Source organism: Brachionichthys hirsutus, chromosome 7 (genome assembly GCF_040956055.1).
Source record: "Brachionichthys hirsutus isolate HB-005 chromosome 7, CSIRO-AGI_Bhir_v1, whole genome shotgun sequence".
Taxonomy (NCBI): Eukaryota; Metazoa; Chordata; class Actinopteri; order Lophiiformes; family Brachionichthyidae; genus Brachionichthys; species Brachionichthys hirsutus.
Genome location: NC_090903.1, coordinates 3,577,528 through 3,604,616, shown reverse-complemented (window position 1 = coordinate 3,604,616; position 27,089 = coordinate 3,577,528). Strand labels below are relative to the sequence as shown.

The window sequence follows — 27,089 nt, the reverse complement described above, 5'->3', positions numbered from 1 at the left end:
GGGCAGTACATTCATTAGGGGAAGCTTTTATTGTGAAAAGGTTTGGGGCTTTGGGATTCCCTTCTATGCACAGAAATGTGTTCTCACTCAGGGGGGGGGGCTGCAGGAACCCCCCCGGGTTAGGGTCTCCCCCTCAGCGGGACAGGATCCGGAACGTTCCTTTTCTTCCTCGGTGCGGGATTCCTGTGCGTGACGCGTCCGTGGGGATCGATCGTGAATCTTCCAGACGGCCACGCCCCCGACACTCACCCGGCTATTTGGAGAAACTTCCAGCCCACTTTGTTCCACGTCACTCGAAGGGATCTTTAAAGCGCCCGTCGCGCTGCGTGGAACGCTTCAGCGCAGCAACATGAACGGCGTGAAGACGCGGCCGCCGGCGGGCAGCCACGGGCACGAGCACGAGCACGAGCACGACCCGCTCCCCTTCGGCTGGGAGGTGAAGATCGACCCGCAGACGGGATGGCCCTTCTTCGTGGATCACAATAACCGCGCGACCACCTGGAGCGACCCACGCCACGACGCGAGCAAGGTGAGAAAGTTGGAGCTAACCGCAGCGCCACCTCTCCAGCAGCTGCGTGGAGCCAGTGGAGCCAGTGGCGGCGCGTGCGTGTGCGTGTGCGTCATGAGGTTAAATCGGTAAAAACGCGACGCTTTCTCAATCAATCTTGTTGACCGCAACAGTTGGGCCTGGTTTGGTGCCCCCCCCCCCCCCCCCCCCCCCCCGGTATACCGGGGATCAGTCCCGTTATGTTCCGTGTCATGATCTAACACTATTAGTGTTCGATGACTCACTCTGCAGCATGTGCGGGGGGGGGGCTACCTACGGGGACCCCCGTGACCCCCCGCGGCGCCGCGCGGATCGGAAACTTTTTTCCCTTACAAGGATTGAGGCTCGCCCGCTTCTCTCCGGCCTGGGGCGAGCCCCGCAGAGCCCCGCGGACCCCCGCAGAGCCCCGCGGAGCCCCGCGGAGCCCCGCGAAGCCCCGCGAAGCCCCGCGCGGGCTGCGATCGCTTCTTTACGCGCATAGGTTCGCGTTGCTGTCCCGAGGACGCAGCTGTCGCGGGATCAGACGGGTGTGGTGGTGCAGCGGGTGACGCGGCGTGTCCCGTGTTGAAATGGCGGAGGGCAAAGGGTCGTTGACGGGGGGGGGGGGGGGGGGGGGCAGCAGCAGCTCCTGCGTCATCGCGTTTATACACTAATACGAAAATAATACTAATACTACTAATACTAGTACCTCGGTTAGTGGAAATTATTCTAACAATGGAATTGAATACGTTTATTTTGAACATAGATGAGAGAAACCAAAGGATATTCAGAAAACAACAACAACAAACAAAACGTAGTATTTAAAACAGTACTCCATTCGAAAAGGAGCAGGATGAAGAAAACAAAACTTATTTAACCCTGCCCCCGTGTCACTATGAAATTATCTCACATAATCAATATCTTTACTATAAATGCATGCATATATGTATATATATATTCATGCATGATACATGCATGTACACACTGTACAAACCCAACCAAATACCTACACTTGTACCTCAATACAATTTTTGTACTCTTATTTTGTTAACGCCATTCCTCATGTTTGTACTTTTGAAAAACCATTTCCTTGAATCTTTTTGAGTAATACGTATATGAGTAATATTAGAACGTTCCTCTCAGGTTGTAACCCCCCCTCTGTCAAAAACATTGCTTGTAGATGTCCGGAAAGTAAATTATTTCTTGCTTTGTATATAATCAGTAATGTCTGCAGGTCCACATGATCTTTAAATTTTAGTATTCTTGATTTTAAAAATAATAAGAATCCAGCATTATTGATCATCCATATGGCTCACTTCTGAAGTATGTATACTGCTTGCAGAGAACTTTTTATGTGTCTTTCCCCAAACTTCTACACAACAGTCTGACAAGGAGGAGGCTGAGGATCCTGCTAATGTCTAAAAGAAATCAGCCAAACTATGAAACTGTAACTATGAAATTTAGAAAAGAAGAAAAGATAAATAAAACGGGTAAGAAGCACTTTAGTACTCGGCTGTTCGTAGAAAGTTTTGTTGGGAACAAAACTAATCAAATGTTTGTTTGAGTTATGCTCTGGAAACAAAATGAGATGGAGAGACAGAAACCCTCCCCTGTTTCCCCTAATATCATTCACCGCCTGGACTCCAGGGAGTTCTTGACAAACGTGTCATTCAGAGAAAAAGAGAAGCCTTTTGCTTACGTCAGGACAAAGAGTTTTAATCCTGTTCTAATCATTTGACATGCAGTTGTCTCGAGTCACTGACTGACTATCCTCCCTGCGTCGCTCATCTCTGACCTGCGCTCGTCTCGTGGTGTGTGAGAGAGAAAAAAATCAATCTAAAAATGAAAGTCAATCAATTCCTGGAGATTTATATCACAGGATCTAAAGGGTTAAAAACAGTTCCCTCCTGTGTATACTGGATATTAAGATGTACTATTTCTTTCTAACTCTTCACCAACATTCACCAAAATGTCTAAACTATATTTTGTGGTGAAATATACAGAATATTTATACAATATATCATTTTATTATTATATACCGTATTTTCACGACCTTATGACGCACCTGGTGATTCGCCGCAGTCTCATTAACAGCTGATTTTTTGGTATTTCAAACATACAAAGGGCGCGCGGATCAAAAGGCGCCGGCATGATAGGTGCGCAAAATAAAGCAGGAGCAAAACTGAGTTTGGTACTCGCATCTTTAATCGTCATCAATCAAACAAGCATACTGGTGCGCGTTTTAAGAAATAGAGCCGGAGCAAAACAGAGTCATTAATCAAACCCATCAAAGTCCTCATCCTCTGTTTCTGTAGTGAACAGCTGCGCTAGATCTCCGTCAAACATGCCGGCCTCTTTCTTCACTGTCAGTCTCTTTTCGTGCCGTGCCGCGGCTTCTGTGAAGGCTCGAACAACAATGCTAGCAGACAGTTAGCCGAAGCAGCTACAATCCAGTCAAACGGTGGCGCTCCGCTGCCTTCCACTCTGAGTGGAACTGTGTTCTCCTTCTGTCCCCAGCGCTCCCACGCAGCCCGCAGTTTAACGTTGAACGGTTGGAGTTCTTTGGTTAATCCACCGGGGATGACGATGATAAGCTAGCTTGCTAGTTAGCCCGTTAGCGCGTTAGCTTGCTTCACTCCGGTTTAGACCGTATCGGTGAGATCGGCCCGCACGGAGTCGCAGATCTCAGGAGCCGAGTTGCTGCAAGTCGTCTTCTTGCTTCCTCCTCTTCCTCCATTGATTCATTAATGCTGGATTCTCTCCCCGCTGCTCTATTCCCGTGTTCTGCTGCGGGACCGGCAGCCTCGGCAGCCACTTCCGTCAACACGCCATAATAGTTTACTGTGGTGATGCGCGTTGGAGCGTATCACTCCGCCAGGCGCCTGACTGAGTCCGCCTTACAACAACAAATAGGCCGCGCGGACCAATGGACGCGCTGCACATTTTGAAAGAAATCTAAGACTTTTAGGTGCGTCCTATGGGTGTGAAAATACGGTATATATAATATAGACAGAGAGAGAGATGTATTATATTATGTAAGACTTACTTTAATGACGTAGTGACGTTTTATGCTAGTTTTTGGCATAACTCAACAATACTTGGCACAGCATGGCTACAAAAACAGTTTTGAACATGTGTACAGAAATAGAAAACACAACATTAAGCATTAAAATCAAAAGTGTTGATTTCATTGCAGAAGTTATGTGTTTGTTGGTGACAGTCCTTAAAACCAGCCACTGATTTTTCGACTTAAAAACTGTAAAGGAACTACTCACCATGTGGCCAGGAATGAACGGGAATGTAATTTCTCTCCTTGGTGAAATATCTGGGCGTGTATCTCAAACCAAGCCCCGCCTACATGCTGAAACTCTTTGTGTTTCGGGAGTGACATGAAAACTTGGGACAGGATTTTTTTGCATGAAAAATGTTCATTTTAAAACAATCTACAAAATCAATCTAAAATTCCAACTACCCTTTAATAGAAATCCAAAAGATCTATTAAAATAAAATATTTAGGAAAATTTCAAAAATCATTTCAATGTTATTTTCATGAATTTAAATTTAGGAGTCAGAGGTTGGGACGGCCACCTCCCAATAGAAAGTGACATATAAAATAGTATTCTTTATGTATTAAATTTGATGGTATCTCAATTTATGTCTGCTAGAATAGATCATAACATGATATTAGTATGTATATAAGGTCTGAACAATTTATTGTTTGTTTAACAATGATTTTCATTGTGGGACAGCAATTTGAACCAATTCGGTAGAATGGCCCATATATATATATATATACATCAACACTGATTGTAAAATAAAATAAAATGAGACGTCTTTAAGTTTGATTCTTGATTTTTCATCATAAATCACAGAGCTGTACTCCTGGCTGTGTTTCAGGTCAGAGACGTGTCTGCGAATGGCCCGGACTCCCCTCCGGAACCGAGCCCCCCGGAGACCTTTGTGAGGGAGATGAAGCGCCCCATTCTCCGCCCAGGCTACGTTCCTATCCCGGTCTTCCACGACGGCGCAGAACTCAGGCAGCAGCAGCATCCATGCTATTCGTACATCCAGCCAAGCGCTGCACAGAACCTGCGGCCCGGTGGGCAGACGCCTTCCCCCACGCTGGGGCTCCATTGCAGGCCCCGCTCGCCGCTACGCGGGCCTTCAGACAGCGGCGCCACGGAGCCTGGAAAGGCCGGCGTGGCCGTTTCACCGGCAGCAGAGGTCGGTGATTAAGACCAAACGTTCACATTCTGGGACATTCTTTAATTCATTTATAAACTACAATATTTTCATCATAGATTTCACTGCTTACCTTCTATTTATATATTTAAGGTTTATGCTGTCCCACATCACCAACCCCCACGGCCGAGCAGCTCCACCCTTCAAGCAGGCTACATCCCCATCCCTGTGATCCACGAGGGTGGAGGAGGAGGAGGAGGAGGAGGAGGAGGAGGCCAAACACAACCACAGGCTCAGTTGAATCCCTCGGTCTACGCTCAGCGTTCCTCCTACTCGGAGCCCCAGCAGCCCTTCCATCGTATCCAGGCCGACGACTGGCCCGGCTACTCGTCAGCCGTTCAGACTCCCCGGGAAAGAGCTTCTCCGATTCTGCTTCCTCAGCATCGCGACTCTGTTCACCTCCCACCTCACGTCAGAAGTCAGTCGCCCGTCAGGCCGCAGGTAACCCGGCGGTTTGCTTTCGTTTCCACATTCGGCATGCGCTGATCCGGACCGTAACGGATCCTTACGAATGTCTTCTCTAACGTCTCAGGTTCAGCAGCAGCACGTCCTCGCAAGAGACCCTCCCCAGAAAGCCGAGCAGCAGGAGCAGCAGAGCGCTCTGCAGAAACCCGACGGCACGCAGCTCCTCCAACCGGCGCACAGAGAAGCTGAAGTCCAGAAGCCTCAGCGAGCCCAGCAGCACCAGCAGCAGCCCCCGCCTCAGCAACCTCAGCCGGCCAAACAGCCCCCGCCTCAGCAACCTCAACAGTTCCACCAGCCGCCACCCCAGACATCCGTACAGCCGCAGCAGCCGGAACATTTAACGCCGTTACCAGAGCAACCGCAGCAACGCACCGCCGACATCCCGGTTCAAATACCCGCCAAAGCAGAAGCCCCCGACGTGACAGATGCCCCCCCGGAGGTCCAGTCGGCGGAGGTCGAGGCTGATCAGGCCGCTCAGTGCCCGATGCACCCGGGCTTGGCTAAGGTACAGCAAATAGTGGGGCGGGTGGCTAAGCTGGAGCAGGAGGTGAGGAGTTTCGACGGGAAGAAAAATGGCAAGAAGTACTTGCTGCTGGAGGAGCTGCTGACCAAAGAGCTCTTAGCTCTGGACTCCGTTGACCCAGAGGGTCGCGCGGATGTACGGCAGGCGAGACGGGACGGCGTCCGCCGCGTTCAGACCATACTGGAGGAACTAGAGCAACTGGAGGAGCAACCGGCCGGGCCCTCCGGCGAGGCGGCGACGGAGGGCGACGGTTCGATGCAGAAAGGCGAGCCCGGCACGCTCGCCAAGGAGGATGTGGGGTTGGCGAGGGAGATCTCATAATGGCCGCACTCTCCCTAACGCAGAGGAGAGGTGGATGACATGCTGTATATTTGGTCTGCTCTGGCTTCGCCCTCCTCTGTCTACGGCCTTCATAGAAGTTGCATGCATCGATTAACAAGCGTCGCTATTTCCTGCCATTCAGCACATATTTGCTCGGTGAAATTACGTTTTTCTTGTTTTCTTCAAGCCAATGTTGTCGCCTTTTTGCGTCGCGCCAACGTCTCCGCGACGGGGCGGCTGTCGTAACTGTCGTAACATTTCTAGTCAGTTTAAAGTTTGCATAAGAGGCCTTTAACAAAAAATGGAAAGAGAGCAACGGAGGCTGAAGTATTTTCTTGAGAAATGTTCTGTGGAGTTGCCTTTCGCCTTGCTGAGATGCTAGGAAGCCTTCCTTTATCCAGTCAGCGCATACCGTAAGTCGCCTCTGCCCTGTTAGACCCACGAGATCACGCCGGGCGCTGCTCTGTCACGCAGAGAAGACGTCTATTCGATGCTGCTTTTCGGTGCACATGCCGATTTTTGCCGTCTGCACTTTGCGATCATTTGAAATCAATCGCGCTGAAACGATCAGCAAGCGCTTCATTTGAAGCATCGAACCCACACGAGTTTTGATTGATGTGTTTGAGCGTTTTTGTGTATGCGCATTGCTTTACTCGTTACTTCAAAGCATTTTTTTAAAAATCAGTATTCATATCATTATATATAGTATTTTGGTACATTTATGAATTTGTAATGACAAATGGAGATGCGTATCCTAGACGATGAGCGCTTGATGCTAAATGAGGAGTTGAAGATAGCCAGAATGTCATTGGATTGTTACCACAGTAACTGCATAATAACACTGTAAAAAATGGCACGAAGCCTTACGAAATCAGCAAAATGCCCAATTCACAAACAGAAGCGCAAGACAACACGACCGCTCTGTTTGACCTTGTGATTTGTCAAGGTCATAAGCCATGGCTCCCTTTCTAACACTTTAACAGATTATGGATTGTAGCTTTTTGCCAATCAGTTTCTGAGGCGTGCAGCTGATTCATTGTTGAACACAAGCGACGTTGATATGGTTAAAAATAAAATATATTTGACATTGATTTTCATTGATCTGATTGATTTGATTTCTTTGTGACATAGCTCTGACTTTTCTTTAGCGTTGTGTCGTAAAGCATTAGAAATAATGTCTACTTCAGTTACGTCCCACAAAGTGAGGAGATGGAAATGGACGTTTTACGTCCCGAGCATAACTCAAAAGCGGAAATATCTTTATTCACAAGACTTTTTAGCAACACAATTAAGTCCTGACATTCGGGGTTGTTATTTGCATTTCTTATAGAGTTGGATTTTAGGCGCATCCTCTAAGTGGGATTTGTCTTAGATGAAGGTCTTGAGTCATGAAAATAATATTTATGAAATGAAATTTTGATATGTGAGTAATAATATTTATTTCTCTAAGCATATAAAAGAGACAAATACCTTTAACATTTATATTTAACATACCTTTAACTTCAATGACATGCACAGAATCCTGAGCATTGTATTCTTGAAGTTACACAGTACACTGCACAAGTTACACAGTACACTGCACAAGTTACACAGTACACTGCACAAGTTACACAGTACACTGCACAAGTTACACAGTACACTGCACAAGTTACATAGTATCCTGCACTTGAATCTCAAAGTTCCAGTCCATCGTTAGAGCTTCACAAGTCTGCATGCGGCTTTGAGGCCCTGACTCGACCTTCAGCTGTCTTGCAGCTGCTTTTTTCTGCTGACGTTTTCAATGGTAAAATCTACAGCTGTTCCGTGCCTTCATATCAGCAGTGGGCCATCAATGAGAGCATATTTGCGCCCTTCTTCTAGGACGCCGCAAAAGTAGTCCATTTCGCAATTGTTCCATGCCACAACCTGGATAAATGATGGACACAGGAGGAAATGAAGTATTATCGATAAATATGCTTTTCCATCTATCGAAGAATGAAAAGCAAGTATAACAAACACTGGATGGAAGTCAGGGGAGGAAGAGACCTACGGTCGGAGGAAGAGCATATTATTTAGGTGCCTTCCCGGTGCGATTTTCTGGGCACGTCCCACCGGCAGGAGACCAGGGAAAGTCCCAGGACGCGCTGCAGAGACGATGTCTCTCGGCTGGCCTGGGAATGTGGAAGAGCTGGAAGAAGCGACCTGGGAGAGGGAAGTCTGGGCTGCTGCCCCCGCGACCCGACCCGGATTAAAGCGGTTTGAAGGTGGGAAAATGGTATAATATGGGACCTTTAACTGATTTTATAATGTGTAAATGGGGTGTGCGATTTCAATTATTGGAAATCTCTATCTCTAATATTAAGTGCACAGTAGGCCGAAACGCAAGATATCTTGATGGAATCCACAAACTGGATCTGATCCCAATGAAAATTCAAAGTGATCCAGAATCCAGGATCTCTTCTGGATCATCACCAAAATGGAATCATCTGTTCCTGGTAACGTTCCCAACATTTCCTGAAAATGTCTTCAAGATCCGTCCGTAACTTTCTAATGTTATCAGACATACAGACAGACAGGCAGACAGACAGACAGACAGACAGGCAGGCAGTCCCTGCACACCAGCGGTGACGCGCCCGGCTCTGATCACGTGATGTTGTTTAGAACAGGAAGCTGTCACATCCTGAGCGCTTAGCCGCTGCTGGGATGAACCCTGCTATCTCCATCAACGTGGGAAGGAACGTTTCTGCAGTAGAGATATTATTATTGGACTATCAGCATGAGGAGGAGTGAAATACACCGGTCCGAGACGCTAGCGCGCTAGGCTGCTGGAGCGCTAGGGAGCTAGCTGCTAGGTAGCTGGAGCGCTAGGGAGCTAGCTGCTAGGTAGCTGGAGCGCTAGGGAGCTAGCTGCTAGCTGCTGGGTAGCTAGTAGCTGGAGCGCTAGGGAGCTAGCTGCTGGGTAGCTGGCTGCTGGGGCGCTAGGTAGCTAGCTGCTGGGTAGCTGGCTGCTGGGGCGCTAGGTAGCTAGCTGCTGGGTAGCTAGCTGCTGGGGCGCTAGGTAGCTAGCTGCTGGGTAGCTGGCTGCTGGGGCGCTAGGTAGCTAGCTGCTAGCTGCTGGAGCGCAGCCGCCCGCGGGGAAGGAGCTAACCGCGGCGAGCTACAGTCGACCCACACCGACAACTAGCTCGACCTGCTTGCTGTGTGACACAAAGGGACGCAAATGGAGCTGTTTCAAGCCAAAGACGAGTACATCCTCCAGAGCGGGGACAGCGCTCTGTGGTGCAGCCGGAAAGACGGGACCATGGCCGTCAGACCGGGTACGTTCACAACATTGTTGGCTGGGAGGGTGTGGTAGGAAAAATAATACGAATACAAATCGACTTGTATAACCCTGTTTTGGAGGTGACCGACATTGTTTTTATCGCCATGCATGTGCAGCTCCACGTCGTTTCCGCGGCCATTCATCCGTCAGCCCGCGTTAAACCGGCTCGGAGTCGGTAAACGCGCCGCGTAAAACCGGCTCCGTAAAACACTCATCGTTTTGGGAGGTACAATTTGGTCATGCTTTCCTGTTGCATGAAATACTTTGGATTTTGCTATCACACGTTCCCCGCAGGAGGTTAAAGAAGTGTGTGTGTGTGTGTGTGTGTGTGTGTGTGCGCGCGTGCGTGCGTGTGTGTGTGCGTGTGTGTTATCCTCCGTGTCAGCTGAAGTTTAAATATCTGTGCTGAGATCCAAAACAGGTTTTTAGTTGCACGGCTGTTTCATTATTTAATTGGAAAAAATGGTTTCCACTCCATTGTCTGGCTCAAAGTGAAGTACTTCCACAGTACTACAAATCCTGCATTGTGGTATTACTACTTCCCGTAGGGCTGTCACCAACCAGTTCCCTGTTACCGTACATGGAGTGTTCTGGCCGGTGTGTAAGGAACTCACACAGTGAGTGTGTATTGCTGCAATCGCTCTCTCTCTCCTATCAGATCACTTCTCCGATGATATTTGATCGTTTTGAGTCCAATAACTGGCATTTTCCACTCTAAAGTGAAGATTGGCAGAACTACGGGATTCATCCCGATTCACTGAGATCATGGACAGAAATGACAACAGGCTGGTAAAATAAATAAAATAAAAGCAGCTGGGAGATTAGACTCGTAATCTGAAGTAGCGATGTCGTGTTCATTGATTTGTGATTCTGTCGGTGGCTGATGGATGTTCTCTTTTTAAAGCAATACTTTTCCATTCCTTTTGAGGTTATCCGTGTTTCATTTGCTATTAATAACCGTTAAGGAACATGCGCTGGAATAAATATTTTTTAATTCTTGATTGATTTGCGCGTAGGTTGAGCTGTTAGCCTCTTAGCTAAGACCCCGTCGCTAACCCCCCCCCTTAACCGGCAACGTGGCCCACATTTTATGTTGTTAAGACATGTTTATATCTGCGTCGGCCGTTTATACTGTACAGATGATACACATTGATCCTGATGTATGTGTATATGGAATCTCTGAGCCTCTGGGTATGTCTACCCTAAAGCGGCCCCGTTGTCTTTCTCCACCTCTATTCCATCTCAATGTTCTCTTTGATTTCAGCGACTGACTTGTTGTTGGCGTGGAATCCAGTGTGCCTGGGTTTGGTTGAAGGCGTCATTGGCAAAATACAACTTCACGCAGGTGAGTGTCTAATAATGAACAGGTAGCTTTCTTTTGCACGGCGCGTGCACGTGCTTGCCAGTCTGATTCCTGCTGTGTGCACCGAACACTCGAGTCGCCAGATCATCCAGTGCTTCGGCAGTTTGTTGCTCACAAGGGAAGGCGTGAAAGTACTTTGAAACGTGTGTACTTCTGAGGAGGAGTGTGATGCAGGATGATTATTCTGATGCCTGTAAGGGCCTCAGGTTGGGAAGTGTTACAGTTAGGGCTGCTTTTAGCCACGTGCACAGCCAGCGTTTGAACAGCGGTGTACAAAGATGCACGAAAGCGAGGTAAAAAGTCTGAAACATTTAGCTTTGCTTGCACGAGATGCTTTAAACATGAACTCTATTCTATGACGTGGACATAAGGGGAGGGTTAGAAGGTGTGTCCAGAGACGTTGGACTCTTATCATATCCAGACCAGCCCGCCTAAGAAGACCACTCGAGGGACTCGGGTCATAATGTGGTCTTCTTGGACAGGTTGTCCTCCTACAGAGAGACAAAGGAACCCAGCATGTCCACGATAAAGTTCTTTAATGGGTTGTACGAGGAAAACAAGACTCATTTAAAGGCAGCAGGCAGCATAAACTTCAGGCGTTGGGTTTGGCCACTCCCTGCCCTGGTACTTATCAGACTTATTAGTCATTACTGATCTTACGCTTCTAACAGCAAGCATTGAGTTATTTCTCAGGGGGAGAGTGTTCAAATTAAAGTGTTTAAAAAAAAACACGCAGTTTGGAAGACAAAATGCCGCTTCTGTTCCTCCTTGGCAGATCTTCCTCTCGGCCTGGTATTAATCCGGCAGAAAGCGCTCGTGGGCTGTTTACCAGGGAACCACAGCGTCTACAAGATCACCAAGATCGCTGTTATTCCTCTGTCTGAGGAAGAGCCTCAGGAGCTGGAGCTGGAGGTGTGTGTGTGCCGAGACATGGGGGGGGGGTACTCAGCGCTTCAGCCTCCTCACAATCAGTGGGAGGATCCTCATCGGTTTTTTAATTACCTTGTATGCGTAAGAGTGTGACTCACCTCTGATGGGCTGACCGAAGCACAAATGAAGCGTTTTTTTAACTCTAAAAGAACAGTATTATCCTCACTTCCTCATTTGTAGTTACTGGAGGTTAAATTATACTGTAAAAAAAAAACACACATACTGCACAGAAGTTGAATTTTTCTGAGACTTTCAGTCTTTCAGGGAAGCATCGATGAGACGGAATATTTTCAAGTGAGTAAATAAAAGGATTGTTTTTGCAGGATAGGCCCTTAGAACCCGCCCCTGTCGTGCCGTGTTTTTGCAGGATAGGCCCTTAGAACCGCCCCTGTCGTGCCGTGATTTTGCAGGATAGGCCCTTAGAACCCGCCCCTGTCGTGCCGTGTTTTTGCAGGATAGGCCCTTAGAACCCGCCCCTGTCGTGCCGTGTTTTTGCAGGATAGGCCCTTAGAACCCGCCCCTGTCGTGCCGTGATTTTGCAGGATAGGCCCTTAGAACCCGCCCCTGTCGTGCCGTGTTTTTGCAGGATAGGCCCTTAGAACCCGCCCCTGTCGTGCCGTGTTTTTGCAGGATAGGCCCTTAGAACCCTTCGGCTGCTGTGTTGTCTGTCGTGGGTCGCGATGAATGTTTTTCTTACGCCTTGTTTTGGTGATACTGAACAAAATACAACATTTTGTTAATGTCATCAATATTGCATGAAACAAATATTTTTTTTCCAGCTTTGTAAGAAGCATCACTTTGGGATCGACAGACCGGAGAAACTGGCCCCGTCTCCCGACGAGTCGAAGTTCTTGATGAAAACGCTCAGTCAGATCAAATCCAACGTGGCGGTGCCCATCAAGAAAAAGGTACTTAGATGTGAAAACGTATTCTGCCATTGCCAAACTGACGGGCTCATAGTTGTGATCGGATCTATTTGTTAGCTTATGTTGCTCTCTTCTATCCACCCACCCAATCGCCTGCCTTCCAGGTCAAGGAGAACAAAGAGAAGGAGCGCTTGGAGAGGCGGCTGCTGGACGAGCTCTATAAGATATTCATGGACTCGGACTCGTTCTACTACAGCGTGACCTACGACCTGACGAACAGCGTGCAACGTCGAGGGCGGCTGGACGAGTCCGGTTTGCCCTTGTGGAAACGGGTTAGCAGAGCGACGTGCCGCGGCTAGTCGGGCTGTTCTGCCCTTCGTCACATGCTGTGATTGTGATTCATTATTTTAAATTCTTTGCGGAAGGTTGACGACCGTTTCTTCTGGAACAAACATATGATCCAAGACCTTATTGACCTCCAGGTAAATCATTTTTAAATGTCGTCTCATTCTGAATGGACCGAATGCATGTTTACTCGCTGCCATGGTCGTCACGGTGATGACATCAAGAAATGCTGATTCTTACCTTCGCCAAGCCGTTTCTAGTTTTACTCCTGCTTTGTTGTTCATTTGGTCGTCTGCTTGTCAACCCAAACCCACCACCACTACATCCCCCTGCCCATACTGCACCAGAATAACTGGGTCCAGAATAGGCCTATATGCCCACCTGAAGACCCACAAGAACCAAGAAGGAGGACAGTCATGCTCGACTACGAGAGACCGCCGATGATGATGATGATGATGATGATGATGGTTGTTGTAATTTAGGACAGCGGTCCCCAACCTTTTTCCTGCCACGGACCGGTTTCATGCAGTGAAATCTTTTCGCGGACCGGGCGGGGGTATACCGGTAATTACATTTAAAAAGAGGCATGTAATCTTACCAATAGACTTTATATTATGCACTTGTAATAACTATTAAATAAATAATTAATAGTTACACAATATCTACTCACCATAAATTGTGGTCCCAATAATTACTTCTGTCCTTCGTGGTTTTTTGTTTCATAAATTCCACATTCTTGTTTTTTAATCCGGGTTCTGGTCTCAATGTGCCGAAGCAGGTTTTAACCCTTCATTGTGTCGTTAACGGAGCGAGTCAGCTGTTACTACCCGAGTTTTAAGTCTTAGTCCTGGTTTCTCTTCTTGGAGGTCGTCGGCGCCTCTTCTTCCTCCTCTTCTTCCTCCTCAGTTGGACTTTTCTCCTTAGCAAAGAAGCTCTCCAAAGACTTTTGTTTCTTTTTATTAATTTTCGCGAGTTCACGGCTGTTTTTTTTTTAGCAACGTATCAAGACGCGATTGTTACGTTGGAGAAAATCCGGTCGTTTTTCAAAATAAAACACCTTTTAGACGCTAATAGTCGATACAACGGAAATTGTATACATTAGTTGTTCTTTCATTGCGGCCCGGTAACAAATGCCTCACGGACCGGTACCGGGCCGCGGCCCGGTGGTTGGGGACCCCTGATTTAGGACACAGTGAATATGAAGAGAGCGAGACGGAGAGAGAGAGAGAGCACCACGATACCAAGGCAACTCTTTTGCAGGCGTAAATGTACTTGGCCATTAAACATTCCTTTTGATTGGCCCATAGCTTCGTGACTTCTGTCCTTCTTTGTGTTTAAACCAACCAGATAAGCAGCGTTTCACATGTGCCTTACATTTGGGATGCTCCAGGTCCCAGCGGTGGACCACTGGGTGATGCCCATCATCCAGGGCTTCGTGCAAGTGGAGGAACTGGTGGTGAACTACAACGAGACGCCTGACGAGGAGAGGAGCAGTCCCGAGACCCCCCCACAGGAGGTCACCTGCGTGGATGACATCCATCCCCGCTTCACTGTGGCCCTGATCTCCAGACGCAGCCGCCACCGCGCAGGTGAGAGCCGCCGCTCCTCTCGGGCTGGATGGAGCGTTTCCTGCATCTAATGGCGACCGTTAACGCTGTTGGGTGCAGGCATGCGGTACAAACGCAGAGGGGTGGACTCCGATGGTCACGTGGCGAACTACGTGGAGACGGAGCAGCTGGTCCACGTGCACAGCCACACGCTGTCCTTCGTGCAGACCCGCGGCTCGGTGCCGGTGTTCTGGAGCCAGGCCGGGTACCGCTACAACCCCCGGCCACGCTTGGAGAAAGGTCAGCGGCACAAAGTGAACTTGCAATGCAGCGTTAGCGACGGCTAGTTTTAGCTGAGCGTCCAACGTCCAGGCTCTCGTCTCGGCCTTCGGGTCCACCTGTCCAGATGTTCTGAGGAAACGGCGCCTCTATCGCCAACGTCCAGTTTGTGTGTGTTTCAGGAGAGACGGAGACCATGCCGTATTTCGCTGCCCACTTTGAGCAGCAGCTCGAGCTCTACAGGACGCAGGTCGGTGTTTGCTCAGCGCTGCTCCGGACTGGGGGGGGGGGGGGGGGGTCATCGGGTTGCTTTTAAAAATGTATCGCCGCCGTGTTTACAGCAAACGGGTTGAATGTTGAATGTTCATTCGTCATGTTTTAGTAAAGACGGGTCGGACTGAAGGTGTCTTTTATGTTTCAGCTGTTTCAGGTGAGGCTAAATGACCTTCCTCTTTTATCAGGTCATCATTAACTTGGTGGATCAAAGTGGGCGGGAGAAGATAATTGGTGATTCGTACATGAAGCAAGTCTTACTTTACAACAACCCGAAGCTCACGTATGTTTCGTTTGACTTCCACGAGCACTGGTAAGAGAAGCATGCTCCTGTGTGGCGAACCGCTCTCACGGAATGTGGATGTGACGCGTTTGTTTCGCGCCACAAAACGTTCATTTCCGCTTTGTCGTCCTTTTTTTTTTTTAAATCTGGTTTCTCAGCCGAGGGATGAAGTTTGAGAACGTGCAAATACTGACGGATGCAATCTCGGATATAGTCAGCGACATGAAGTGGGCGTGGTGAGTGTCCTGTCGGAATGTTCTTCTTTTCATTGGTGGATTAGCAGCAGGATAATAGGAAAAAGAGTATTCCATTATGTCACATGGCCGTATACACGAAGGCCGCTCCAGGTGCACGCCATCCCGGCCGTATTTCCTTCAGTCAGCGACAGACTTTTGTGTTTCTTTGATGAAATGCATGCACGAAGGGGGGAATCCGAGGCGTGGGTCCTAAGATGAATGTGCTCCCCCCCCCCCCCCCCTGTCAGGGTGGATCAGGCAGGAGTCATCTGCAAGCAGGAGGGCATCTTCAGAGTCAACTGTATGGACTGTCTCGACAGGACCAACGTGGTCCAGGCTGCTCTTGCTCGGGTGGTGATGGAGCAACAGGTGAGAGCTGCTCGGTGTCCTGGTCCAGGCTAGAGAAGGAACATGCGGCGGTCGCATTATGCAGGCATGGCGGTCTACATGCGGACGGCGCCATCTCTACGCTGCGTTCGTTTCCTGTCAACTTAAAGATAGAAAAACAGAGAGAGAGCACAGACCTCTGCCAAGCAGCTCGTTCCCCTCCTAGCTGGATTTACTCCGTCCACATGGTGATCTGGATCATCACCAAAAGGTTCTAGATTGTTCTTGGTATCTTTATACACCAACCATGAAAAGTGAATCAGAGTTGATGCATTGATTTTGAATCCATAAATGGGGTTTAATGTTAAAATGTATTATTTCCTGACCTCATTCTGGATCAGATCCAGAAGATTTTTTTCATGATAGTTCATATCGGACCCCTTTATGACTGATCTTTGGTGCGTGAATTGAATGCATATTTGAAAAGATCCGATTTTTGTTCTTTTTCTTTTTTCTCTCTCGAAATAGTGTCAATTATAAGTACCGGTAAATGCGTAAATCCCTATTCTTTGGTATCCTGACGGGTTTCCGGATCACTCTTAAAATGTAATGGGAATCTAAGTTGGACCAAGACCCGTCAAGTGCACCCCCCATTAAAAAAAGAATCTCGATAATATCCACAATCCTGATATCTGATCTGGATGGAACTCGGCGGCGAGGTAGAGCCCCCCCCCCCCCCCCCACATGACTGTCAACTTTCATAAACATCGTCAATAATCAATTGATAATCAATCACATTTTGAAGCTCCATTTACTTCAATGTTAACAAAACATTCAAACTGATCCAGAATCCAGGATCTCCTCTGGATCATCACCGAAATGTAATCGCGTGTTCCTGGAGATTCCATCGCGATCAATCTGTAACCTTTTGAGTTACGTTGCTAACAGCAAACGGACAAACACAACCATGGCGGAGGTAATATTGGCGCCAAAGATTTTAAATAGTAGTAAATATAATTCATCTTCAGTTCACTCCAATACAATCCTAGTTTGTCCCAAAAATAATTTCCGCTTTTATATATTCATCTTGGATTGCATTTAAGGAGCAAATACAAATAAGTGTACACGCTGACACTTTTAAATCGGACCATTATCAATGATCAAAGACTTGATCTAACAGAGTAAACACGGACAAACACTCTCTTTCTTTTTTCTTTTCCTCACACAGCTGAAGAAACTGGGGGTGATGCCTCCAGAACAGCCTTTGCCTCCCAAATGCTACCGGATTTATCAGATCATGTGGGCCAACAATGGCGACACCATCAGCAGACAATACGCGGGCACAGCCGCGCTGAAGGTGAGCGCCGCCGTTCCTGCACGTCCTTAAACCAACGGTGAAGTTCCATGTTTGTTTTTCCTTCCGCTCTGCTACTAGGGAGACTTCACCAGGACGGGGGAGAGGAAACTGGCCGGTGTGATGAAGGACGGCGTGAACTCGGCCAACCGTTACTACCTGAACCGCTTCAGGGACGCTTACAGACAAGCCGTCATCGGTACGGAGACCCGAGGGCCCAAAATAGCGTGTTGCTCTGGAGTCTAGATCCCGGCCGACGCTCTGAATCCTCCTCTGCAGACCTGATGATGGGGCTGCCGGTGACGGAGGACCTTTACTCCATCTTCAGTAAGGAGAAGGAGCACGAGGAGAAGGAGCAGGAGAGCCAGAGGGGCGTGCAGGAGCAGCTGGGCCTCCTGCTGCAGACCTACATGCAGCTGCTGCTGCCCGACGACGAGCAGTTCCACGGGGGCTGGGCGCTGATCAGCGGCGACATCAGGTCAGCGGCGCCAGTCGGCGTTTTCTCTGGCGCGCGCTCGCTTCATCGCGTGCTCCTTTCCCCACCAGCGTCGTCGAGGCGACCAACAGAGACGTGGACGTGCTGCTGCTGCTCTCTGACAAAGCCTACTACATCGCCTAGTAAGGGCGTCTGCGAGTCTGAGTGAGTCTGAGTGAGGAGTCTCCTCCGCGGGCGCTGACCTTTGTTCCCTCGCAGCTACGACGACGAGGCGGATAAAGTGGACCAGTACCAGCGGCTCGGCTTGGAGGGCTTGGAAAAGATTGAAATCGGTGAGTTGGTCTGAATGCAGCCGGGGGGGGGGGGTGAGTCATCGGCTTCTCGTCACAGAGCGGCTCCCTGAGTCATCGTGAAAGCGGAAGCACGTCGTCCGGAATAATGAGTTCTCTTTTGCAGGTCCAGAGCCGACGCTGTTCGGGAAGCCGAAGTTCTGCTGCATGCGTTTGCATTACAGGAGCGGAGAGACCAGCGGCTACTTTCACACGCTGCGGGCGGCGACCCGGAACCCCGAGGACGACGGGAAAGGTGGGGGGGGGGGGGGGGAAATGTGTTTCTTTTATTTGTTTTAGATGGACAGAAAAGCGAAGCGAAACTTACGCTGTGATGTGTTTCAGACACGCTGCAATGCATAGCAGAGATGCTTTGCATAACTCGGCAAGCCATGGGGCTGGACATGCTCACGGTCCGGGAGGTGAAGAAGCTAGAGAGGTGTGCGTGCGTGTGTGTGTGTGTGCGTGCGTGTGCGTGTGTGTGTGTGTAAAGCTCTATTATAGATTCACATTCCCGCATACGAGTCTAATGAAGGTGCATTTAGTCCCAATGAAAGCCTTTTCCTGTTTCTGTCTGTGCTGCAGGCGGCAGAGCAAACCCCAGGAGGACATAATGGGCCTCCAGAGCAGGCCCGCTGACCCGGCCCCCCCCGGCAGCTCCGGCAGCTCCGGCAGCTCCGGCCTGGCGCAGGGCAGAAGCTACCTCCTCAACAAGCTCTCTTCCCTCAACCAGAGGGTGAAGCAGAGCAGGCCCAACGTCAACGTGGGCCCCTTCAGGCCTCTGGGGAGGTCGGGCCACTTCCCCAAGCCCGACGTGAAGCTCGATTTCCCCACGCCGTCGATGCACGCCGTCCTGTGGAAGTCCGACAGCAGCTTGGAGAAGTCGGACAGCAAAGACAAAGACGTCCGCAGCGAACTCTCTGAAGACTCCTCTGACTCTGACTCGTACGGTTCGGACCCGGATCTCCCCCGTCGCGGGTCTTTAGAGGACGTGGACTACGTGCTGCCCAGCTGCGGCATCGTAGCGACGAACCCGCGGCTGGGCAGCCGCTCTCATTCTATCGGTAGCGTGGAGCTAAATCTCCCCGCCGCGATACGAGTCACCGGCTGCGAAGGGAAGCAGCAAAGCCCCTTCCAGGACGAGTCGCCAGGGGCCGCGTCGGTGGCCGAGGAAGCCCTCCTCATTGACTTCGGTACTCCCATCGATGCCTACTGCCAGCAGTTCGCCCAGGACGCCCACACCCAGCATGTGGAGGTGTTCGGGGAGCAGCCGCTAGCCGCTAGCGCCCCCGCCGAGCCTGCCAGAGCCTGCGCAGACAAGCAGCCGGGCGCCGCGCGGCACGACCGGGAAGAGCCGCAGCTCCCGAGGCCGTCCCAGCTGGAGTTCGAGTCCTCGGCCTCCGGCGCCAACCTCCTCGCGGTCCAGAAACCGAGCTCGGCGGCCTCGGGGGGCTCCCAGAGGAGCCTCGAAGGCAGCCTCGGCCCTTCGCCCGCCGACAGCAACGGAAGCCGAGCGGTCTCCCCTTTCGCCAAGATCAAAAGCTCCATGGTCCAGGTGGCGAGCCTCACCCAGGCCGGACTCACCCAGGGCATCAGCTTCGCCGTGGCGAAGGTGCAGAAGAGCCCCGAGCCGGACGGCGTGGCCGGAGCCCAAGAGAACGAGCTGAAGGCGATGTTTACGCAGTGCCAGACCAGAATCATCCAGATCTAGAGCCGTCCTCGTAGCAGAACCTTGTGCGTCCATTTTGAACCGCCGTGTGATGGTAGCAGTAGAAACGGCTCCTCTGCTGCAGCCCAGCAGGGAGAGACCCCACCCCACCCCCCCCACCTAAGAGAGCACCGACTGGTCTGATATAAGGGTCATCTATCTTTACATCCCTCTTCAGCATCCAAACATCTGAGTGTTAAAAATATCAGACCTTCTTTCCTTTTACGATTGAATAATTCATCAGTAATCAATAATCACTGATAATGATCGTCAGTAAATTCTCTCTGGATGGAAATGACATCATTTCAGACTTCTGGCAGGCGATGGAGGACTTTTCAAAAAGCCAAATGTAATAATGAAGACGCAGGAAAACACGGCGACATAAAACATGTTTGATTGAATCAGAAACGTGACCTTTGATCTCCAGTCTTCATCTAACCTGCACGAGCTCTAATCTGATGATTCCAGGAACATGGAAGAGACCAAATAAAGCGTAAGCGGGACGCTCTAGGTCAGCGGGAGCTGCGTGTTACCGTGTGCTGTAGGTACTGCTGTAGGGGGGGGGGTCAATGGGTAGTGTGGCGGTCTGTTCAACGCCTCATGAGTGTAAAAGAAGTCTCCGTCAATGTCGCCGCTGGCTGCAGCTGGTCATGGTAAATATATTGTACTTATACGAGGGTTTGTTTTGAGTCCAGAGGAGCAGCATGTAGCGGGTACATGCAGCCCCCCCCCCCCCACCTCATTAGAAAGCTGATGCTTGACGCACTCCAGGCTGGAAGCATACTGCCTTAATGAGGATTGAAGTGGAATTATATATATATATATATCAGGTATTTATGGGAGATCAGTCCAATCTATCGTGTTACTTTTGGTGTACTGTATAAAAGCTGGCATTGGGGGTTAATGTATGTCAACGCGTTTTGTCTTGGGTATTTCATGTACTGCGTGTGTACACGTCGCCGACTGCGTGGAGGTACTCGACTGGCCGACCTCTGGTTCCGTTTTTCTCGGGTTTCTGCATTAGTTACTTGTGAGTGAGAACCCGATGAGAACATCGCTAGAACATTTAGGAAAGAGATCACTGAACCGTCCACCCAATGGCCGTGCACGTCGGCACGTTGAATATCTTTGTTACTTCATACCATCTAACTGTCGTTAAGCAGGAACCCCTTTGAGCGCTACGTTCTATTTATGGAACCTGCTGGTTCTGACAAAGCTGTAAGTTTGTGGTTGGAAGGCAAAGAGTTAAAAGTGTATCTTAACTAACACTGGAACAGAGCAGAAACCAATGGATCAATAATCCTCAACATTCCTGACAGACCCGTGTGTGTGTGTGTGTGTGCGTTATATGCAACAGGACGCACATTTCCTAGCGTTAGCGCTCGCCCGTCTGAACGTCTGCTCGTCTTTTCCCAGCTGTTGTCCTGAGATTGTATATTAAAGTATCCTATTTATTCGTAGCCTCTTTCGGGTGTTTACTTGATGAAGCGCATTGTACACTTTTTGTTTAGGAAAATACTCCAGAATAAAGAAAGTACACGAATGTGTCTCATGAGTTTCATTATCGAATAGTCCTGATACTTAGAAACTGGGTTTAGTATATGCTAAGAATCGATCTGCGTCCTGTGGGAGGGGCATAAATATAAACACGTAATGTTTAGCAACACAAACAAACATTCCACAGCGTGGAAAATGGAAAGAAATCGTCTCTCCCAACTTGAGGACGGATTAAAACGCGACCGAATTTTGGCACATCAACATTTTTATTACAAACTTCAGGATATCAAAATAACAGTCTGATCAAGGCTCGTTTCCGTCGACGCGCTGCGGCGGCGGCTCCATGCGGCTCCTCCTCAGCGCGTCCGTGTGTCTGGCCCTCAGCCAGACGTCTCTGGACAGGGACGTCTGTCCCTGGCTCGCAGACAGCAACCTGCGGACAGACGCAGAGACACGTCGCAGCCTGATTAGATCTCTGATCCATCATCAGCGTATAAAATAACGCTTGTGTTTACGTATTCAACGATATTTATGCCGTCCCGTCGTCCCCCGGTAAACCGTTTCTCGCGACATCCGAAGAGTTAACGGCCTCTCTTTAGCTTCAGAGCTATTTTCACACAGAACCTTCACTTCTGAACAGAAAGCTCCCGATTAATCCAGAGGCGGGGCCAGATGTTCCGTGAGGCCCGGATGTGCCCGAATAGGAGCGTTGGGTCGGTCTGTTGGGCCACTCGGCGCCGGGCGTACGATCCAACCCGCCAACCCTGCATTAAAGCTGATCACAGCGATGGATCGCGGCCCACCTGGCCACGACGAGCAGCCTGTGGAGGTCCTCCGCCGACACGTTCTCCGGGTCGTCCTTCCTCATATCTACAAAGTCTTCCTCAACCGCCTGAAGACACAAGAAAAGGGGCAAACGGTTTAAAGACATGGGAGCAGGCGGATGAACAGAACCCCCGTCCCCCCCCGTCCCCCGTCCCCGTCCCCGTCTCACCTTGGTCATTTCGTCGGAGATGGCGTAGTCGAGCCGGCGCGCCGTGCTCAGGTACGTCCTGAACTTGTTCAGCTGGGACGAGGCCTGCGGATGCAGGTGGATGCTGCTGAGGTACTCCTCCATGTGGGCGGGGCTGACCTGAGGCTGCAGGCGGAGCCGACAGTCCGACTGCGGAGCGAGAGAGGAAGACAAATACCGTCGCGGGACAGTGAGGTGCCGCGTGCCACCGGGTCTATTTACTACAGGTGTTGCTGTGCAGACGGTCGCAGGCAGGCAGCAGGCAGAGCGGCCTGCCTGCCTGCCTGCCTGCCTGCCTGCCTGCCTGCCTGCCTGCCGTTTACATGCCCAGGTTGACTTTCTTTTTTATTTTTATTTTATTACAAAGCTGGAGCCGATTGAATTCTCCGGCCAGACCGAGCTCAGGTCGCTCACCACAAACGCCCGCTAGCTGTTTACAGCGCTAATAATGGCCGGGGGGGGGGGGGGCAGACTCCTGTCCCAGGATTCCTCCCACGGCATACAGCTGCCGCCATGGCAACCGGTGAGATCAACACACCAGAATAGCACACGGCGCATTCCTCGGGCGGCTGGCAACACCGAGAGACCCCGCCCCCAAAAGCTGCTGGCGGGAGGGGCCTGCTGCGTCCGACCAATGGCGGTCAGAAACAACCTCTCGAGCCAGAACCCTGCCCCCCCCGCCACCCCCTCACTCGGAATGATGTGTGTGTGTGTGTGTGTCCTCACCGGCAGCAGCGAGCGTCCCTCCGACGCCACCAGCACGTTAACGTTGCAGGGGAATTCCATCTGGTGGTAGTTAAAGTCGTAATCCACCTTCTGCCACAGGATCAGGTTCCCCAGCGCCGTGACGTTCCGCACACCTGCACGGCGGGATCACGGTTAGCGTGGCGGGATCACGGTTAGCCTGGCGGGATCACGGTTAGCCTGGCGGGATCACGGTTAGCGTGGCGGGATCACGGTTAGCCTGGCGGGATCACGGTTAGCGTGGCGTGATCACGGTTAGCCTGGCGGGACACGGGGCGAAACCCAACGCGTCTGCAGGTCGATCCTTGCAACATGGCGTCCCCTGACGTCTCACCTGCGGCGTCCAGGTGTCCCTGTTCCAGCTGGGTCTCGTCCAGGAAGAGGGACGTGTTCCTGGCGAGCTGCAGCGTCCCGCTCGCCAGCCGATTGGCCACGTAATCCTTCTTGGGTACCAAATGCATCTGGTTCATGTTCTGGAGGCTCATGGCCAGATAGAACGACTGCAGGGAGAGAAACCGTCATTTAAAAGAACAAAAACCAACAAACCGTGGGCTCGCAGGGGTCAAAGGTCACCCACAGAGGGCACCAGCTGCTGGACGATCTGGTACAGGCGCCGCGTGAACGAGGCGGCGGCGGGACAGCCGCTCAGGTTCAGGCTGAACTTTCCAAGCGGCAGAACGTCACGTCTGGCGTACCTGCGAGACAATCGGGAAAATACTACTACTACTAGTAGTACTACTACCACTGTCTTCAGCAAAAAGTACTAAAATGAGCGTACACGTTAGACACGAGATGCAGAACGAGGTACTCTGCAGCCAGGCCGTCCCCCAGGAGGATGTGAGTGAAGTACGAGAGCAGCTCCGCCCTGACGGCGGCCATCTCAGCCGGGGGAGAAGAACAAGCTGAGGAGGAAGGGCAAAGGGTCACGTTGCTATGGCTACGGCAGGTCCGGACGCCCCCCCCCCCCCCCCCACGGCGATGCGGGTCAGGAAGCAGCGTTGTCTTTCCTTCCTTACCGTCGTCCCCCGTGGTTGCCGGGGGCAGCAGCGGGTTGTTGTGCGCCAGCGGCCTGGCGTGCAGCATGTGGAGGCGGGGAACCAGCGACGCCGGCGGGCGGTGGACCCTCTGCTCCTCGGCCGTCTCCATCGACGCCGAAGGGTCCAGGGAGGAGGAGGAGCCATCTCTGCGTGGAGACGCCAAGAATGAGGGCGACGACGCACAGGTGGCGCCAGACACCCCCCCCCCCCCTCCCCCCTTACTTGTCGTCTGCCAGAGCGCTGAGGGCGGGACTGACAGACAGGATCCCAAACACCTCCAGCATCTCGTTCAGCTTGAAGCTGTCCCCGTCCTCGTACACCTGCAACACACACCTGTAAGAGACGCAGCCAGAGACGCAGAGACAGAGACGCAGCTGGAGACGCAGACAGAGACGCAGACAGAGACGCAGACAGAGACGCAGCCGGAGACGCAGCTGGAGACGCAGACAGAGACGCAGACAGAGACGCAGACAGAGACGCAGCCGGAGACGCAGCTGGAGACGCAGACAGAGACGCAGACAGAGACGCAGACAGAGACGCAGACAGAGACGCAGACAGACGCAGCCAGAGACGCAGCCAGAGACGCAGACAGACGCAGCCAGAGACGCAGCCAGACGCAGCCAGAGACGCAGTCAGAGAAGCAGCCAGAGACGCAGACAGAGACGCAGCTGGAGACGCAGACAGAGACGCAGACAGAGACACAGACGCAGACAGAGACGCAGCTGGAGACGCAGACAGAGACGCAGACAGAGACGCAGACAGAGACGCAGACAGAGACGCAGCCAGAGACGGAGACGCAGACGGAGACGCAGACAGAGACGCAGACAGAGACGCAGCCAGAGACGCAGAGAGAGACACAGACAGAGACGCAGACAGAGACGCAGCCAGAGACGCAGAGAGAGACGCAGACGGAGACGCAGACAGAGACGCAGACAGAGACGCAGACGGAGACGCAGAGAGAGACGCAGACGGAGACGCAGACAGAGACGCAGACAGACGCAGACAGAGACAGAGACGCACCTTGACGAGGCAGGAGGGGCCTTTCTCTCCAGGTAGGGGGAAGTTGAGGTCGAGCCGGGAGGCAGACGCCGCCTGACTGGAGGGAGCTTCCGTCTCCTGCCGCTTGCAGTCTCCGTTGCCGTGTTGCTCTGTGGGACTCTGAGGACCTACAGGAAGACAGTGACCCACGTCCTGATATACGTCTCCTCCTAACATGGAGTCACTCGCCCCTTTTCCCGTGCATCTGTCCTACGCTCATACCAGACTGCGGCTCCCTCTGCTTCTGTGGCTGCGTGTCCATGTCCTCCGTGTCCTCGTCGTCCTCGTAGCTGCGCTTCTGTCTCGTCGGCACGTAGGAGGTAGAAGGAACCACCCGCGCTCGGCTGGAGGCGGCATAGCTGTGTTACCGAGTGAAGGAAAAGCAGCCGGCGGGACATTCAGCAACACGTCAACACGAAGCGCCCCGAGGACCCGGGCCCCGAGGACCAGCGCCCCAAGGACCAGCGCCCAGAGGACCAGCGCCCAGAGGACCAGCGCCCAGAGGACCAGCGCCCAGAGGACCAGCGCCCCGAGGACCCGGGCCCCGAGGACCAGCGCCCCAAGGACCAGCGCCCAGAGGACCAGCGCCCAGAGGACCAGCGCCCAGAGGACCAGCGCCCAGAGGACCAGCGCCCAGAGGACCAGCGCCCCGAGGACCCGCGCCCCGAGGACCAGCGCCCCGAGGACCAGCGCCCAGAGGACCCGGGCCCCGAGGACCAGCGCCCCGAGGACCCGCGCCCCGAGGACCCACGCCACGCTACGGTCGGGACGAGGGGAGGATATCTCTTTCACCCAGGTATTCTCTCCTGGGATCGGCACACAGTAGAACGTCTGTCTCTCAGCAGTCGCCGTCTTTTTGGACTGAAAATCCACCTGGAAGCGAATGTCCCCATTAGCGAAGCTGAATCGATGGATTTCCGGACGCGACTCGGAAGTCTTACCCCACATTCCGTCACATCCAGGTACTTCCCACAATGCAACACCTGGGAATATTCAGGGTGGTTAATTTACACTCACAATGCGGCTACGGAGACGGCGGCGCCGGAGAGAACCAGGAAAAGGAAGCGCTCACTCTAGCAGTCGTGGCCGGATGGACGGTCTCGTACTCGCTCATGAAGAACTCCGGATCAAACATGTCTTGAATGAAGCAGCGGAACTTCACCAAGCTGTTGGGCTTCAGGTAGTGCAGAGGGACATCGTTCAAAGACGACACCTGCACCGAAACCAAGGCAGGGGACGTTTACAAGCGAGAGACGAGGACGCCGGCGTCCGCGGGGCGTCTCTCTCTGGAACAGAATCATTACCAAGGCACGAGAATCCTCCTCTTTGAGATGATCTTTGAAGAACTCAGACACCTTAGCCTCCCATCCAGAGTTCAGATCGCTCTGGGAAGCAGCTAAAAGGGAAAAAACAAAACAAGAATGCAACAAAAAGTGAGTGAAATAAATAGATTCTCTAATAAAAGCACAGAGTTCCACTTTACAGCTAAAAACATAGAAAGAAAGCGTCATTTTAACGAGATGCTCCTCGTAAAACGGGCACGGTCCTCCGGTGCGTAAAACGAGCGACCCCGTTCGCCTCGTCACAGCGCTGGGCGGGGCTAAAAGGGAAGAAATGGTCATGAAATGTGGCTTTCTATCTCTTTATGACACAAACGCAACACAAGTTCAGAGAAGTTCGATCAATGCTGCTGGCAGACAGGAAAAAGAGGCAAATACAAATACTCTTGTGAATACGGGCGGTAGTAATACTGTTAGTACTTTCAGTTCCTACCACCGGGACATTTGCACAAGCACGACTGTCGCTATAAACACGGTCGCTGGCGACAAGCTAGCGCTAGCGCTAAGCTAAAGCATCGCCTACCGAACATCCCGTCAACAACCCCGAGGGGGTTGCTAATCCAGTCCGGGGCGGAAGCCATCACAGGCCGGTCACAGACGTCCGAAGAATATCCGTTAAATCTGATTTTAAAATAATAATCCGCTATTTTGTTAACTTTCGCACACACGCACACGCAGGAGCAGCTCAGGACTGACGGCGGGAAATGTGCGTCACCAGACAAAGAGCGCTGTGCGTTCGGTTTGATTACCGAGGCCGTCCGGTCGTA

At 51.5% G+C, this 27,089-nt stretch overlaps 3 protein-coding genes across 3 annotated transcripts; 2 read left to right on the top strand and 1 right to left on the bottom strand.

The window, feature by feature from the left end:
• Window positions 1–349: 349 nt before the first annotated feature.
• On the top strand, window positions 350–7,168 carry bag3 (BCL2 associated athanogene 3). Its single transcript, XM_068741150.1, has 4 exons — window positions 350–529; window positions 4,424–4,750; window positions 4,862–5,230; window positions 5,307–7,168. The coding sequence occupies exons 1-4, from the start codon at window positions 350–352 to the stop codon at window positions 6,075–6,077; spliced, it is 1,647 nt and encodes a 548-aa protein (XP_068597251.1). The 3' UTR covers window positions 6,078–7,168.
• Window positions 7,169–9,276: 2,108 nt separating this feature from the next.
• inpp5f (inositol polyphosphate-5-phosphatase F) lies at window positions 9,277–21,004 on the top strand. Its single transcript, XM_068741275.1, has 20 exons — window positions 9,277–9,373; window positions 10,643–10,723; window positions 11,517–11,653; window positions 12,451–12,579; window positions 12,702–12,869; window positions 12,963–13,019; window positions 14,273–14,471; window positions 14,550–14,729; window positions 14,891–14,958; window positions 15,170–15,294; window positions 15,423–15,500; window positions 15,749–15,869; window positions 17,056–17,184; window positions 17,263–17,380; window positions 17,461–17,659; window positions 17,728–17,799; window positions 17,876–17,949; window positions 18,074–18,202; window positions 18,292–18,385; window positions 18,532–21,004. The coding sequence occupies exons 1-20, from the start codon at window positions 9,277–9,279 to the stop codon at window positions 19,655–19,657; spliced, it is 3,381 nt and encodes a 1,126-aa protein (XP_068597376.1). The 3' UTR covers window positions 19,658–21,004.
• Window positions 21,005–21,406: 402 nt separating this feature from the next.
• mcmbp (minichromosome maintenance complex binding protein) lies at window positions 21,407–27,027 on the bottom strand. Its single transcript, XM_068741267.1, has 16 exons — window positions 26,846–27,027; window positions 26,287–26,378; window positions 26,055–26,195; window positions 25,924–25,965; window positions 25,766–25,855; window positions 25,205–25,343; window positions 24,965–25,110; window positions 24,167–24,264; window positions 23,924–24,090; window positions 23,686–23,809; window positions 23,485–23,602; window positions 23,242–23,407; window positions 22,890–23,023; window positions 22,146–22,313; window positions 21,955–22,043; window positions 21,407–21,584 (listed from the first exon to the last, which is right to left on the bottom strand). Exons 1-16 carry the CDS (start codon window positions 26,901–26,903, stop codon window positions 21,455–21,457), a joined length of 1,902 nt encoding a protein of 633 aa, XP_068597368.1. The 5' UTR covers window positions 26,904–27,027; the 3' UTR covers window positions 21,407–21,454.
• Window positions 27,028–27,089: the final 62 nt, after the last annotated feature.

Excerpts from the sequence above, each read along its gene's own strand:
- bag3 (XM_068741150.1), top strand. The coding sequence starts at position 350 with ATGAACGGCGTGAAGACGCGGCCGCCGGCGGGCAGCCACGGGCACGAG. Across the intron at positions 530-4,423 it reads CACGCCACGACGCGAGCAAG|GTCAGAGACGTGTCTGCGAA; the intron begins GTGAGAAAGTTG and ends GCTGTGTTTCAG. Across the intron at positions 4,751-4,861 it reads CCGTTTCACCGGCAGCAGAG|GTTTATGCTGTCCCACATCA; the intron begins GTCGGTGATTAA and ends TATATATTTAAG.
- inpp5f (XM_068741275.1), top strand. The coding sequence starts at position 9,277 with ATGGAGCTGTTTCAAGCCAAAGACGAGTACATCCTCCAGAGCGGGGAC. Across the intron at positions 10,724-11,516 it reads CAAAATACAACTTCACGCAG|ATCTTCCTCTCGGCCTGGTA; the intron begins GTGAGTGTCTAA and ends CCTCCTTGGCAG. Across the intron at positions 14,472-14,549 it reads ACGCAGCCGCCACCGCGCAG|GCATGCGGTACAAACGCAGA; the intron begins GTGAGAGCCGCC and ends TGTTGGGTGCAG.
- mcmbp (XM_068741267.1), bottom strand. The coding sequence starts at position 26,903 with ATGGCTTCCGCCCCGGACTGGATTAGCAACCCCCTCGGGGTTGTTGAC. Across the intron at positions 22,044-22,145 it reads TCTCCGACGAAATGACCAAG|GCGGTTGAGGAAGACTTTGT; the intron begins GTGAGACGGGGA and ends TTGTGTCTTCAG. Across the intron at positions 21,585-21,954 it reads AGGCTGCTCGTCGTGGCCAG|GTTGCTGTCTGCGAGCCAGG; the intron begins GTGGGCCGCGAT and ends GTCTGTCCGCAG.